At 41.0% G+C, this 17389-nt stretch overlaps 1 protein-coding gene across 3 annotated transcripts in view; it reads left to right on the forward strand.

Moving 5' to 3' along the window:
* ankfn1b (ankyrin repeat and fibronectin type III domain containing 1b) overlaps window positions 1-17389 on the forward strand; it is a 257863-nt gene that overhangs the window by 179968 nt on the left and 60506 nt on the right. For all 3 annotated transcript variants that reach the window (XM_057825769.1, XM_057825768.1, XM_057825770.1), the window contains one exon: window positions 4382-4504. In XM_057825769.1, the coding sequence (XP_057681752.1) occupies window positions 4382-4504 (123 nt within the window). The remainder of the gene's footprint in view (window positions 1-4381; window positions 4505-17389) is intronic.

Below are 17389 nucleotides of genomic sequence, written 5' to 3' on the forward strand. Positions count from 1 at the left end.
GAAATCATTGAAAACGGAAGTAAACTCAACCGCACCGCTCAGTGCGTTCAGGTACAGAAAAAAAAATGTCCGCCACATTAGAACCCAATTTGTTACATTATTCCAGGAATTATTATATTATTCCGATTTTTATTTATATTTAATGTGTTTTGCTATGTGTAATTGCCATTTGTAACTGTACCAGCAGTATTTATTAAGGATTTAGTGCAGGTTTTTGGGCTGTGGAACGGATTAATGGAATTATAATGTATTCTTCTGGGAAAATCCTGCTCGACATACGACCATTTCAACTTACAAACAAGTTCTTGGAACGAATTAACTTCATATGTAGAGTAGCGCTGCAACTATTAATTGATTAACTCGAGTATTTGATTAGAAAAAAAATATTCGAATTAAATTTTGTTGTTTAGAGTATTCGTTTAATTAAAGTGGCTTTGTAATGGTTTATTATGAAAATGTTTGCATTTAGTTTTATTGAGTAGGGTGGATACACTGCCCTCTGGTCTGGTCTTTCACATGGCTGAATCCAGTTGCTCCCTGTTAAGACAAACGTAAGTTTTTTTTTTTTGAGCTAATGTTTTTTAATGCATTCATAATTTAGTTTTTAGGTGTATTTAGCCATTTTTTGTGGGAATATGTGTATGAACCCTTTGTTGAGAGCATTGTAAAAAAAAAAAAAAAAAAAATATTAAACATTTTATAGCATTTAAGATAGCGGACTTCTTCTATGTAAGTTAGCCAATTGTTCTTTTGTTGTACATAGAGCCTCATTTTTATTTTTATTTATTTTTTTTATAACGTTTGAGGCTCAGCTCAGTTATTTTAATTTTTCACTCGATTATACGAACTAACTTGTTCATCGATAAATTGACTACTAAAATATTCGGTAGCTGCAGCCCTAATGTAAAGGTAGAACTGTATAAGTTTGGGATTAGGATTACTGGATTGGTGCACCCTCTCCTGCCTCCAAGACTATTGCATCATTACGCCCTTCTCCCTGGCAAGACGCTGTCCCGGAACAGCTGCTTGGGCTGGCCAGGGTTGAGGCTCTCAGGCAGCCAGTTGCCAGCAGATCCCCCTCCGGTACAGCCCACCTGCTTCACATGTCCCATTTTTCCCTAAAGCCCTCAAAGGGATTCCCTGCACCCTCATATATGTCCACTGCCACCCTGCACGTTTGAAGTGGTGATCCTATACATTACGGTGCCATTGAAGTCATCATCCGATTGTCATGTGTTTGATCCGAATCTTTGAAGTCCTACCAGGGCACTTAATGCAACTGTTGGTCACGAGCCAAACATCAAACCAACTTTAGGCAAAGACAAGTATTAATAATAACCATTGTCGAGACAAACTAATCGCTCGTCTTTCTGATTTGTGTTTTTTTAAACCACTGTTGATGTCAAGGGGCATTAGCATCAATGGACGTCAGTAGCTGGCATGCACAGCTCAGTGGTACTAATTTAATTAGAAAGCCCTTGAAGGAGGGGTCCAGCCTTAATACCACCAATTAAGGGTTCCTTTACCATCTGATGAAAATCCCACACCTCATTTATGTGAGTCATACTGGAAAATATGCCTCCTTTGTCTTTGAGGTCGACCAAGTCTTTGGAGATGCTGGCACAGGGTCAGTCGTAAAGGCTGTGGGAGTGGGAAAGAAAGGGGGGGTGCGAGGGGTTGCTAAAACAGATAAGCCGTCCTATGAGGTCATTTCAATGAGAAAGCTGCCCTTTGCAATGTCTTTATACACAAACAGGTGGTAGTGTGTGTTGGAAACATATTTGCAGAAGGGTTTAGTTTAAAAAATCTTGGAAGAAATAAAGCGCATTTAGGGATTTTTAATTGATTTTAATGAGGAAACATGATTTGAGATGCGGGGCTTGTTTGTTCAAACTCTTATCTCAAGGTTCAGTCAAAAGGGCGGAAGGAAAAATGCTGACTCCTTAATTAGAGGATCAAGGTTTGGAAAAGTGCTTTAACTTTGAATAAATAGCTTGACTTGCCGCCTGCCTTAATACTTGGTGGTTGTTAGATGGAGAAACCCAACATTATACACGCGCACCGGATAAAACGTTTGTTTAGATTTAATTTTTTACCCGTCTTATTTTCTACTCAGAGCCAAACTGGAACATTGGCAAACAAGTCAAGTAGATTAACATGTATTTGTAATTTTTTTCCCTGTTAAAATGATTTGGAAAATACGAGACACTGTCTACAACTCTCACTGCAACCTCATGTGTCCTCTGGGAAATTTGGCATTGTTGGAGTGTTTAGTAACTTCAACGGAAATATATTTCAAAAAGACATGTGTGTCCGACAATAATATTTCACATTGATTGAATAATTTGCCATTAAAATGTGTTTTAGTACTTTACATGAATCTGTGGGACTGACTTGGTTACATTTTTGCCATCAATAATGTCCAACAGTTATTGCTGTTTAGGCCGCCTGTTTCCTTGTTTGCTATTATCTTTTTTTTCCCTGAGAACAAGAAAATGCAGCATTTTAGCTGTCCCTGAATGATGCAGCAGTGAATCAAACTGTACTATGTAATTTGACCAAGTGGCTCATTAAAGAGTATTTAAAATTATCTTTGAAAATAAATTCAATAGATAGAAAGTCAACGCTATTTGTTGAAATATAACCAGACAACTTCTAATTATTTAATTATTTCAGGAGTAAGTGTTCCAATGTATGGTCCATATACAGTCATGTGAAAAAAAATTACGACACCCCATGAAATATTCAGTTCGTTATTAAGAAATGTTCACATATCAAGGTCTGATCTTGTTTGTCTTTATCTCTGGAAAAGAAAGTGATTTAATTGCATTAAACAACAAAATTTAGCATTGTTTTACTCATTAAACCAAATATCTCAACAAAAATGCATATTGTAACTGAGGAAAAAGTTAGGAAACCCTACCACCTAATAGCTAGTGTTACTCCCTTTGGCTGAAATAACTTCAGTGAGACGCTTTTTGTAGCTGTCTTTGACATCGGTCTGAAGAAAGTTTGCCCCCCCCCCCCCACACACTCCTCAACGCAGAATACTTTCAGCTGTGAGATGTTTGAGGGGTTTCTTGCATGTACAGCCAGTTTCAAGTCACCTCACAGCAACTAAGTGAGATTTGGGCTTTGACTCGGCCATTCCAGGACTCTCCATATCAGCCAGTCCTTGGTGGATTTACTGGTATGTTGTGGGTCATTGTCATATTACAGGGTCCAGTTTCGCTTCGGCTTTAATTTTTTCGCAGATGATCTCATATGTTCCTCAAGCACCCCCTGATACGTGATAGAATTCATAATGGATTCTATGATGGTGAGCTGGCCAGGACTTGCTGAAGCAAAGCATCCCCAAACCATGACACGTCCACCTCCATACTTCACAGTTGGTGTGAGGTTCTTTTTCCTGGAATGCTGTGTTGGATTTACGCCAAACATGTCCTCTGTTCTGAAATAATTCCATTTTAGATTAATCTGTCCAAAGAATATTATTCCAGAAGTCCTGGTCTTTGTCTACATTCACTCTGGCAAACTACAGTCTGGCCTTTATGTTTTTTCTTGGAGAGCAAAGGTTACCTTCTTGCACGCCTCCCGTGAAGGTTAAACTTGTGAATTCTCTTTCTGATTGTAGAGGCATGCGCTTTCACATCAGCAATAGCAAGAGCCTGCTGTAGGTCCCGTGATGACATTTTAGGTTTTTTTGGAGACTTCTTTTAGCATCTTGCGGTCTGTTCTCGGGGTGAACTTGCTTGGACACTTGGACAGCCAGACCTGGGCATGTTGGCAGTTGTTTTGAATGTCCTCCACTTGTAGACTATTTTCCAGACAGTGGAATGGCTGATTTTATATTCTTTTGAAATCCCTTACCAGACTCATAAGCATCTAGAATATTCTTTCTGAAGGCCTCAGACAGCTCCTTTGGTCTCACCATGGTGTTTTCTCTCACTTCAACTGTCAGGGGAACACCAAACTAAATGTGAGGTTTAACTAAGGCAAGCCTCCTTCAAAACACTGGCTAATGATATTCTAATCATGTGCACCTGATGTGGTACCCCTGTGTGTGATTTTAGCCATTTTAAGTGGGATTGAATGTGGGGGTGTCCTAATTTATTTCTCAACAGAAATTGCATTTATTTAAAATGACATTTTACAGAAAGTTATAAAAAAAAAAATTCAGTTTTGTTTTCTATTACTTGAATCTCTCAAGATTGTTAAAATTGATATGAAATATCGTAATGACCCAATATGTTCGAAAACACATAGGCTTCTATTGGGTGTCCTAATTTTTTCACATGATTGTATAATCCTAAATATATATGTTTTTAAACCAGAAAAATCAGCAGGTCCTTGATGATTTTGTCCCCCCTTCTTTCGCAAGGTCAGAGTTTGGAATCTCCAAGTTTACTCATCGTCTCTCCCTGAAAGAACGTCCAGCCAAAGCCGAGAAGCCCCCGTCTGAAAGAGTGCATTCCTACAGGCGACGCTCGCTTAGTGTTGATTGGTAAGTGCAAAGACCTTATTTATCATCCCGATTTATTCTGTGCTGCGGGGCAGAGACTGCGCGGCGGTTACAGGGTCTCGTTCTGTGTTTGGTTGGAGAGCACCCAGCATCTCCAGTGGCGCCAGCCCATCTCGCTGCGCTCCATTCGGCAAGCAGCCGCTAAAAGGAAGTTTGAAAGCGTTCCATGGTGAGGCCGCTTTCACTTCCCCATCGTCAATCCTTCTTATTCTTCCCCCTTGTTGCCTAGCCTCCGCTCGTTTATTGACCCATTCATACTGCCATACGCTCGTCTGGCATTCAATCTGAATTTCCTGTTGTGTATACTTGGCTCTTCTTCCTTCCCCCTGGGAAAACAACTTCACTTGCCTGCCTTAGCAGTCGTGGATCTAAGTGGTTTCTGGGTTTTTTGTCACCATGGCAACAATAGTACTCACGCAAACTGACAAGCAGACACGCCTAACTAACATGAGCTAGCGCGACATTAGAAATATTAGTCGTTAAGGGTGTAACGGTACATGTATTTGTATAGACCCCAATCACGTGACGTCACAACTCCGCCCCCCTAACTGGTGCCGCCATTTTGTCCGTCAGCTCATCGTGTTTACATATTACCGCTACGTACATTCCTCCTATTACTGCATGTTTTTCTGCTTGTCTAAGGAATCACCGGCTAGTAAACGAACCCCAAAACCTTCCTGACAATCTTTAACATTGATTAATCAAAATGGTGACTGGATGTGTGGCGGTTGGTTGCAGTAACAGAGAAGATAAACGGTCATTTTAGTAGTTGCTGTGTGCCCAGTGTTAAAAGGGCAAATCTCGAAAGCAGCACGGTTTGTTTATCTCGGTCCATGATGCATTTGTGTCGACAGCCGTTAGACATCGGCGAAAACATCAATATGATGCCAACACGATCACAGACATCAACAGACGGAGACTACGTAGCTCGTCGCCATGGTCGCGCAGCAAGAAGGTGAGCGCAACAAAAGGTGTTGTGCCGAAAAATATCCGCCCTGTATGAAATGTCCCCCCTGACGGGAGCGCCCACACGGAAACGACTTTCTTATACCGTGAATATGTATTATTTTACTCTGCTTGAACTGATAGATGTCATACCTGTGTGATTGTCATTGGGATATGGTCGTGAAAACCTGCAGACTAATACATTTCTGTTCAAAGATGGTTATGTGGCCCAGTCCACGATTTGTTACTAAAATACATGACTAATATTTTGTGTAATTTAATTATTTAAAACTGATCTTACAGTCGTAAATCCATTACTGTAATGCGTCCATTTCTCACGTCAGTAAAGCGTTATAAAAAAGCGCTCCCGGCAGGGAGAACATTTCACGCGGGGCAGCTATTTTTCGGCATACACCGGCCCGTTGTCGATCAAATTTCATTTTACAATCGTGACAACGATGACGCTCAGCTGACCAAATGTCTGTTTATATTCGGGCCGTTGCCGATTTTGGGTACCCGACTCCTCATCGTGACATAAACTGGAGTATGGAAATTTTGTGGTCTCAGGACAAGCTCTGACGCACGGGACGGGACCGGACGGGAGGAAACATCGGTTTGGGCATCAAATATGGATCTGGCGACTGGATCGACCGAAGCTTTTCCAAATAACGGCTTTTATGCAACTCATCCAATGAGTTTACAGCGTCTGAAAGCACAGGGGCTTCCATAATTTGCAAGTGAATCCACCTTTACAAACTACGATCATTGACAATACGACACACAATGACGGACAATATGGCGACACAATACAGCGATCACGTGATTGTGTGACGTTGGTGATTGGGGTCTATTGAGCCGTTTTGGTACGTGGTGCTCGGTTCGGAACGGAGGCATACCCTACGAGTTTCTGACGTAATTCAACCCTTACTTTTCGAGGCTGTGAGTTGATCGGGTTACAGTTTCTTTGTGTAGATTATATTTACTCCGTCTTCTCTACTATAATGAGGACCACATGGTAGGACAGTATAACCCAGAAACGTCAACGGCGCGACAGCGTGGCCGCCGAGAGAACGCAGTGAAACGCGGCCGTTAAAGTCAAGTCAATGCACACCAGTCGCAGTGCGACCGCGTGTTGGACGCATCCCAGAAGCGTCTCAACATGACGCACGCGAAAAGAACGGCAGAGTTTATTATTTGACGCGAGACGTGACCCTCCTGCGTCAATACTACTACCGGTAGCTAGGATTGGGCAGACCGGAAGTCACTCGTGTAAAAATACGGTGGATCAGGTCAATTTTCAAACTAATATGCAATCGTAACCCACTTTTTGAGTCCATCAGATCTCTTGAGTGGTAGATCGAGGCACAGTTGACTTGTCTTTGTTGATTTACTGCTGTCTTCTCTGCTATAATAATAACCAACATGGCCCCGTGTTCAATACAAAACCCTCCTACCACAACAAAACAAGTAGGAGCCAATATTCACATAGGAACTAATGTTATACAACATAAAATATACAATATAAATGAATACTACATCACATTTGTAAAATATAAACACATAATAAAATAAATAATAGCCCATTCAATTAAATATATTGAAATGAGCTAAAAAAACTGTAATTAAAAAGAATAATACACAGATCCTGCTTACACAATTAAATTTATTAATTTCTTTATGGCGCTTTAACTTCCACCAATCCACCAATAAAGCTTTTGAAAACCGTTCATTAGAAAAAAAATTATTCATTAAGGCATTTCATTTGTAAAATACATGTTAAATTTTTTGTCATTGGGATTGCTTTTCTCTTTTGCACAGGACTTCTTTTTTCTTCTTTCTTACGCGGGGTCTGAAAGGCAAATTGTTGTTGGATTATCTTTAAATACTCGCTACTTTTTGAGCAGAATTCTAGCTTTGTATAGGCTAATGTTCCTATTGTTGAAAGCACAAAGGTGTGTAATAAACAACTAGCACATTTATATTTTGCATTTTGTTTTGTACCGAAAATGAACCGAACCGTGACCTCAAAACCGAAGTACGTAGCGAACCGAGATTTTTGTGTACCGTTACACCCCTATTAGTCGTAATAAGTAGACAGAGAAGACATATGGAGTTTCAGCAAAATAGCAGCACTAGCAATACTAAGCTAGCATATTAGCACTAGGAATAAGCCAACTTTAGCCACGACTGTTACGTCGGTAGCATGACTTTTAGCGGAAAATTAAAACACAAGTACAGATACCTGGAAAAAATACTGAACCGTTGGGAGCTATTTTTAGTTATGTTGCGTTTCTTAAAACAATGTACAGGGAGGAAAAAACACACATTCTCTATTCTCCCCAAGACTCATATAAGGGCCTACTGTCGGGTTGTACGAGGTCTTTTGTCGACCTTACAGGACTCACTGTGTGGTCTTGGGGTTCATGTCAAAAATCAATGTGTGGTCTATCAGCGGGATGGCGATGTTAGGCATACGGGCTTCGCAGTGTACGTGTAGTGTGAGGTCCTTGACTCTTTAACAGCTGTTTTTTTTTTCTGCCATATTGCTAGCGCGAGCGACCCGGTCTTTAAAGTTTGCGTTCTGATTGATGTGGTCTGCTTTTAATGAAACGCAGTGGCTAGATTGGACATGCTCATTTACGAGCAAGTGGGGGGCTTGTTTAAAGCTGGATTCCGACTTTCTCCGGGGTGAGCCACCGTTATGAGAGCGTGACCGCTCTTTTTGTGACATCATAAACCTGGGAACCTGGGAGGAGACATTGGATGCAGAGTCATACTACTGGGAGGTCAAGCTAAGTGAGCCCAGCTACTGACTAGACAAGCGACGCTTCCTTGGAATGCAAAGTCATTTCCTTGGAATCTATTGAAAACCTCCAATGATTCATTGGAATTGTTGGTCTTTTGTATTACTTCCTGCAACCTTTATTCATTTCTGAAGAATGTTATTCATTTGTTTATTCATTCATTCATCCTACTTGAACTAGGTTGGCCTTTAATGAGTCTTATGAGAATCTTGGGTGCTTGTGCCAAGTCGTGGGCGATTGTGTGCCCCACTTTTCGTGTAATGTCAGTGGTCCGCGAGCTGTGCGGTTGCTTCCCAACCTCCTCATATAGAAATCTTGGGTGCTCGGAGACCCTTTGCCTGCATTACAGACATGTTTGAATATTTTTTTCTTGATCAGGCTATCTTTGGAGCAGCACAACAGACTTGGGGTTGCCAGTGGGGTTATTCCACACCGTGGGAAAGAACAAAAGTTGTTCTGAGCCATCTGCTTAAAAACAACTACCGTAATTTTCGGACTATAAGCGAACATGACTATAAGCCGCCCCCCACTCAAATTTGACACGAAAACGGCATTTGATCATAGATAAGCCCCACTGGACCATAAGCCGCAGCTGTCCTCACTGAATTATGGGATATTTAAACCAAAAGATGTTAACCGGTAACACTATATTTGACAGCGGCATCATAAGGCTGTCATAAGATCAAATGGACCACCATGAAGCTTTGAACCACTTGGCTGAAAAGCTTTGTTGCTTCACGAAGCTTCATTTGGCCATCTCTTCTCCCTTGGGTGAAATGGTCAACTTCTGTTGCCACCTGCTGTAAACACTGTCATCGTCCAACATGTCTCCTAACATGCATTGCAGCGTTACAGTTGTAAATAACACTCAAAATTCATGTTGTGTGCTAATTTTTTCTTCAGTTACTGTTCCAGTGATCTCATGAATTGCTAGTTATGGTACTTGGTGACTCTTTATTTGACAGTGATGCCATAAGACTGTCATAAGACCATAATAATTATGACATGACACTGCCATGAGCATTGATAAATGCTTATGACAGATGTAATTTTGTGTCATCTGGTAAAATATCAAAAATACCTTTTTTAGGGATGTAAAGATTCGAGCTGGACATAAATGGAGCTAATTAATGCCCACGATAGTGCCCTGTCATAATAATGACGGTCTTATGGCAGTCTTATGACACCGCTATTAAAGTAGGTGTTATCTATTCACCCAAATAAATCAACAAGTAACCCACACTGGACTATAAACCGCAGAAATCAGGGGATAAAAGTAGAGGCTTATAGTCTGAAAATTAAGGTATCTTGTAAATATAAAAATAATTTTCACAACATGGTGACTTCGCAACCTTCCCTATTGTTTATACAAACGTTTAAATTACTAATTTCATGGCTGCACCTAACACCAGAAAAGCACTGGTCAGATACTATGGCACAGAAAGGGCACTGCCGAGATTAAATAAAAAAAAAAATGAAGCTCCCCATCTTTCGACAGATATTGAAGCGATTGGTCATTTTCCAGATATGTTTAATTTATCATTTAACATACTGTAACGACTCAGGCTGAATGTGTTCTGCGGTTAAACACTGAATGTTTTTGTGTTTTTCCTAATGATATAGCGCGACGCATGGTTGGGGATAGAGATAGCGTGGTTCCTCGTTCTGTTGATTTAGCAACCACTTATATATGTATAATATGATAGATATCAAATGGACCGGTGTTTGCCCTTAGCAGTTAACCAATCTCATGAGACTTAACGCATGAGGATATATTTAGTGGCCGTTTATGTTGAGAGTGGACACAGAGTGTAACAATACAGGCAATTGTGAACCAAGTGAAACACATTTTTTACGATGAAGGGCTCAGAAAATGCTATCATAACCTATAACGACAAAGTTATCGAGAAGATCAGTAAATTAGTTTATTAGGTGAAGAAAAGCTGAAGGGTAACGCATTCAATACAGTTACAAATACGTTACAATGATATGAATCGTTAACATTCGTACAGTGGGGCAAATAAGTATTTAGTCAGCCATCAATTGTGCAAGTTCTCTTACTTGAAAAGATTAGAGAGGCCTGTAATTGTCAACATGGGTAAACCTCAACCATGAGAGACAAAATGTGGCAAAAAAAAAAAGAAAACTACAGAAAATCACATTGTTTGATTTTTAAAGAATTTATTTCCAAATTAGAGTGGAAAATAAGTATTTGGTCACCTACAAACAAGCAAGATTTCTGGCTGTCAAAGTGGTCTAGCGTCTTCTAACGAGGTCTAACGAGGCTCCACTCGTTACCTATATTTAACTCATTATCGGTATAAAGGACACTTGTCCCCAACCTCAGTCAGTCACACTACAAACTCCACTATGGCCAAGCCCAAAGAGCTGTCGAAGGACACCAGAGACAAAATTGTAGACCTGCACCAGGCTGGGAAGACTGAATCTGCAATAGGTAAAATGCTTGGTGTAAAGAAATCAACTGTGGGAGCAATTATTAGAAAATGGAAGACATACAAAACCACTGATAATCTCCCTCGATCTGGGGCTCCATGCAACATCTCACCCCGTGGCGTCAAAATGATAACAAGAACGGTGAGCAAAAATCACAGAACCACACGGGAGGACCTAGAAATTATCTACAGAGAGCTGGGACCACAGTAACAAAGGCTACTATAAGTAACACAATGTGCCGCCAGGGACTCAAATCCTGCACTGCCAGACGTGTCCCCCTGCTGAAGCCAGTACACGTCCAGGCCCGTCTGCGGTTCGCTAGAGATCATTTGGATGATCCAGAAGAGGACTGGGAGAATGGGTTATAGTCAGATGAAACCAAAATAGAACCTTTTGGTAGAAACACAGGTTCTCGTGTTTGGAGGAGAAAGAATACTGAATTGCAGTCGAAGAACACCATTACCCACTGTGAAGCATGGGGGTGGAAACATCATGCTTTGGGGCTGTTTTTCTGCAAAGGGACCAGGACGACTGATCTGTGTAAAGGAAAGAATGAATGGGGCCATTTATCGAAATATTTTGAGTGAAAATCTCCTTCCATCAGCAAGGGCATTGAAGATGAGACGTGGCTGGGTCTTTCAGCATGGCAATGATCCCAAACACACAACAAAGGAGTGTCTTCGTAAGAAGCATTTCAAGGTCTTGGAGTGGCCTAGCCAGTCTCCAGATCTCAACCCCATAGAAAATCTGTGGAGGGAGTTGAAAGTCCGTGTTGCCCAACGACAGCCCCAAAACATCACTGCTCTAGAGGAGATCTGCATGGAGGAATGGGCCAAAATACCAGCAACAGTGTGTGAAAAGCTTGTGAAGAGTTACAGAAACCGTTTGGCCTCCGATATTGCCAACAAAGGGTGCATAACAAAGTATTGAAATGAACTTTTGGTATTGACCAAATCCTTATTTTCCCCTAATGATTTGCAAACAAATTCTTTAAAAATCAAACAATGTGATTTTCTGTTTTTTATGTTTTTTTCCACATTCCGTCTCTCATGTTTGAGGTTTACCCTCGTTGACAATTACAGGCCTCTCTAATATTTTCAAGTGGGAGAACTTGCACAATTAGTGGTTGACTAAATACTTATTTGCCCCACTGTATATGGGGGGAAAAAAGAATCCTAACAGTCTTAATGAAATTCGCAGTTTAACATCAAATGTTCAACATGATGATTTAGGTATATTTATTTCTGAAGTTTAACTTTTTCTCACAGTGATTGGTATTGGTAACTCCATGTCAAAATCAATATAAGAAATTCATTGTTGTCTGATGTTGGGTTGTGTGAAATCCAAGGTGAACTATAAAGATTTCTAGATTTACTACTTCAGCACCACAGACAGTACCACCTATTTATTGATTCATGACTCTGTTTGGCTCTCGTTGGAAAGCATATCCATTGTTGTTGTCATTTTCAATAAAAGTTGGCCTCTCAGCTATTCCCACATAAATAATGTACAAGCGTAACATTAATGCATGAATATTTGGCCAATTTGCCTGCATATTTAAAATTAGTTGAGGTTCTCTTCTTACTGCTCTGCTTTAGAAACACCAACACACGCCTATACAGAGACAAATAAATTCTGTACTGTAAAGTAAATGGCTATTCATTTCTATATAGAAATGTGCTGCTGTCAATCAGAGGATGATTAGGAATGTTTTTGCTATTTGAAGATTAATTTAGTAAAACTGAACACACGGCCCAAATAATTATTTTACCCGGGCATCCTTTCTAAATGAATTGCAAATTGACTACACATGAATTTGAATGCTGTATTGAAATCGGGTTGTTTTGTGTGCATGTTTGCCGTCTATGTATACAAAGGCTTAATCATAGAGGGGAGAATAGCATCTACGAGGCCCCTGCCCGAGCCCCTCTCTTCATCGCTCTCCCAGATAAACAGCCGTGGGACTTTAAACATGGCGCCCGGCCGGCGTGTGACTGAGAGAACGGGCCAACTGGTGGCTTCAGTCCGTGGCCAGGGGTCACCTCCGCCCCTCTCTTGTCCGCGGCTGGGTGGGTGGCATATGGCGGCCCAGGCGGGGACCCCTTTGGAGTGATACATACACTCACACTGAGAGACACACAAGGCCTGGAGCCACCCAGGCTGGGCCCTCAATCGCCCGTGGGAGACATGGTGTCACCAAGCCTCTGACAGAGGAGGGGTCATGTTTGTGTGGACGCTTGTGTACGTGTGTGTGTGAGAGATCCTTCCTCCGATGCCCCCCCCTCTTCCTGAGAACATCAGCAGTGAGCCACCACCACATACCCATGGCGACTCCGCTGTCTCTGCTCATCAAAATTAAGAGATTTACCTCTGCTGGCACATACAAACACACAGACACTAACATCGAGCCAACAGGTGGCAAGCCTTGCTCAGCACAGCAGGCCCACCTCAAAGGTTAAACATACAGCAGACCGCCTACTCATTCCCTGCTACTCTCCCTAGGGAGGGACGAGAAAATGCGCGGGCGAAGACAAGATAAAATAGCGACAGGAAAAAGAGGTGAAGAGATAAACATCGCCATGCGGAAGCGGGCGAAGCACCGTCCTGTAGGCACGCGTACACAGCGTCCACGCCCGCAGTCTTTCACAGTTTGTTCCAGCTCGCCAATTATGCACACAGCTCACACTTCAAAGCGAGTCATGTATGAGTTAATTCCTACAAGGTTGTGTTACCCTTTTAATAACTGTGACCGGCAGCAGATGGGAACCAAGATCAGTGCCGCCGCTGCCACCGCGGCACTCTTTTAGCATTTTGCGGCAGACCGCGGGAAAAGTTCACCGCTATGCTAATGGGATAAAAGGAGTGATAAGACTCAATGCATGAATAGATGAGCCAGTTCATGTAAAAATTTAATGTAAAAGAGAGAGAAGGGTTAGGATATGACGGGAAAAAAAGATTTTAAAAAAACGTGAAATTGTCTACTAGAAGCTGAGTCAATGTCACCTGAATTAAAACCTATCGAAGATGTATTTTTCATTTCCTAAAAAGATGTAACCCTCAAAGCTAACAGCTGTGAAAAGCATCCCAATATAAAAATAGAAAACCTTGATGAGGTCATTGGGTCACAGCCTTTTTAGATTTACAACAGAACCAAACAAGTCTTCACATCCAGTAGTTACATCAGTACTTTTGCAACAAAAGAATGATGTCTGCTTAATTGTGTATTAGATGCAGGCTCACTTTGGGCTGGGCGATATGGCCTTAAGTACTTGAGCAACCCCAAAACATCAGGGAACCTCTGCCATGTTTGACTGTGGGGACCGTGTTTTTTTCTTTGAAGGCCTCGTTTTTTTCCCCCTGTAAACTCCATGTTGATGCCTTTTCACAAAAAGCTCTCCTTTTGTCTAATCTGACCACAGAACATTCTTCCAAAACGTTTTTGGCTTTCTCAGGTGATTTTGCAGACTCAAGCCTGGCTTTTTTATGTCTCCGGGTCAGAAGTGGGGTCTTTCTGGGTATCCTACCATAGAGTCCCTTTTCATTTAGATGCCGACGGAAAGTACGGGTTGACACTGTTGTACCCTCTGACTGCAGGACAGCTTGAACTTGTTTGGATGTTAGTCAAGGTTCTTTATCCGCCATCCGCCCGTCCACATCTAGGAAAGTTAGCCACAGTGCTGATGACTCTGCGCACGGTAGACACAGGAACATTCAGGTCTTTGGAGAAGGACTTGTACCCCTGAGATTGCCCATGCTTCCTCACAATTTTGCTTCTCAAGTCCGCAGACAGTTCTTTGGTCTTCTTTCTTTTCTCTATGCTCAATGTGGTACACACAAGAACACAGGACAGAAGTTGAGTCAACTTTAATCCATTTTAACTGATATCAAGTGTGATTTAGTTATTGCCACCACCTGTTATGTGCCACTGGCAAGTAATAGGTGCTGTTAATTACACAAATTAGAGAAGCATCACATGATTTCTCAAAGGGTGCCAATACTTTTGTCCGGCCCATTTTTGGACTTTTGTGTAAAATGCAGGGCTGTCAAACGATTAAAATTTTTAATCGAGTTAATTACAGCTTAAAAATTAATTAATCGTAATTAATCGCAATTAATCGCAATTCAAACCATCTATAAAATATGCCATATTTTTCTGTAAATTATTGTTGGAATGGAAAGATAAGACACAAGATGGATATATACATTCAACGTACGGTACATAAGGACTGTATTTGTTTGTTATAACAATAAATCAACAAGATGGCATTAACATTATTAACATTCTGTTTAAGCGATCCATGGATAGAAAGACTTGTAGTTCTTAAAAGAAAAATGTTAGTACAAGTTATAGAAATTTTATATTAACACCCCTCTTAATGTTTTCGTTGTAATAAAATTTGTAAAATTTTTAATCCGAAAATAAACTAGTAGCCCGCCATTGTTGATGTCAATAATTACTTACACAATGCTCATGGGTGCTGAAGCCTATAAAATCAGTCGCACCCAAGCGCCAGCAGAGGGCGGCAAAACTCCATAAAACACAATTAACAAGTGAGCGTTTCACTGTACTGTCATTTAAATCTGTCTGAGCGGGGCATCTGCGTTAATTGCGTCAAATATTTTAACGTGATTAATTTTAAAAATTAATTAACGCCCGTTAACGCGATCATTTTGACAGCCCTAGTAAAATGATAATGATTTTTTTTCCCATTGCAAGCAAAGTAAATGAAGATATTATTACCTAAGCATTTATAATAGCAATCATATTATGGGAGAAATTGAGCATTATATGGTAAAATTTTTGGGGTGCCAATACTTTTGACCAGCACTGTAGGTCTTGAACAAAGTCCATCAAAATTAAAGCTTTTATTAAAGTAGCTGGCAGTGTCTGAGTTGATTAATTAAAACAATGGCTTCTAATACACTAAGCATCTGATAGTTCCACCTGTAAAAAAAAACAAAGCCATTCTGCAATAGCCTACCTAATTATCCGACCTTTTGATTATTATTTTTCCAAAGCTCAAAGTCTGTTTTTTTTTCTTTTCGAGGGCATCATTTTGAACACGTGGCAATATTAAGGTGGCCTTGACAACCAGGTGCAGAAGATACCAGAAAAGTCCTTGTAAGAGAACTTAAAGGAGAACTTGAAAATCCGAGTTACAAGAACGCTTTGAATATGCCGCCAAGGACAGCTAGATTTTGTCTGTTTCTGAAAAAAATAACAAATGCTTGAATGTGATACCTCTGTATTAAATTACTCATAATTTCCGGTCAACTCCCATAAATTCAAATCATTCCTATGGAAAGTTTCCAATTTGGAATATTTTCAAAATTCCTTAGTATTCCCACCGAAATTTTCCAACCCTTTGCAATCTAAACACGCATATACAAGAATTTTTTTAATGAGGCTGCTTATCAGATTTATCTCCTCAAAACCTAGCTCATATGAATGGTTCAGGTCAGGTACACGACTTCCAGGTCATTTAACCTTTTGAATGAGTGCCGCACATGTGGTGAAGTCGTCCCGACGTAACGACACCTTTGGGAGCTGAAGTGAAAAGCAATCCTGAAACCCGAACACACACCTGATACATCACTCCATAAAACAGCATCCATATAAATGCGACCCGAGAGATTGGAGTAAATCTGATTGTCTTTGCTGGCCGGTGCTTTAAGCGAAACTTCACATGCGTCTGCCGGGGGCGACCGCACACATGCCTCTGTTTTAATATCCAGCAAAAGAGGACGCGTTTGTTGTGTTGCCATGCCGACGGAGCGAGAGACGCCGTAGGTCACCGTGTTGGCATGGCCTCACGTTGCTTAAAAGCTGATAAGAGCCAAACAGAGCGGACACCTAAATGAATCTAGTAATAAAGCCTCCATCGCTCCATGCTCTCTCCCTCCTTTCGCTCTGTGTGTGTGAATGTGCGTGTATGTGTGTGTGCTCTGTGTCCAGAAGCCTGCCTGCTTCCAGCCTGTCTGGTGCCAAGACTCGGATTTCAGAATTTCCTTCTACAAGCCACATTTAGAGCGGCCAGCGTACTCTCTCAGCGCGCGTGCGTGTGTATGTGTGTCCGTTTCGCAACATTCTCCTCTCACTGTCTCCCGACCTGCCACCCTGTTTTCAGTTGACTCCGTCTTAAACGCGAAGCTTAAGCATTTTCGAGTCAACTTTATTTGTAATCTTTCCATTCTTCACCCGAAATGAACAATCTGCAGGCTGCCTTCCCTGGTGGAAAGTCAGTGCAGCGGATAATTTTAGCAAACACATCATGTAATTCAATCAGAAAAATGGGGAATAACCCATTACTAATGTATATATAAACATTTAACCAACATTTAACCTGCCCCCGAGGCCTTTGCCAAGCACTTGGGAAAAATATAAACATTCTTAATAGCATTTAGGAAAAATATAGATTAAAAATTCCATCACGTCGAACCATGATTGATGGAAATGTATGAATCAGGTCTGGAGCAAATACTTTCTGAGGTGGCCTGAGGAGACTGTTTCTCTTTTCAAACTACAAACACTTTTCACGAACTAACGGCTAACAATCCCGGGCGAAAACAATTATTCCTGCTTTTAGCCAGTGTTTACGAGTTGTTTCCAAAGGTATGCTTATTGTCTGACAAATCTTTTAACTATGGGTGTTCAAAAGTGCTT

Source organism: Corythoichthys intestinalis, chromosome 21 (genome assembly GCF_030265065.1).
Source record: "Corythoichthys intestinalis isolate RoL2023-P3 chromosome 21, ASM3026506v1, whole genome shotgun sequence".
NCBI classification, from domain to species: domain Eukaryota; kingdom Metazoa; phylum Chordata; class Actinopteri; order Syngnathiformes; family Syngnathidae; genus Corythoichthys; species Corythoichthys intestinalis.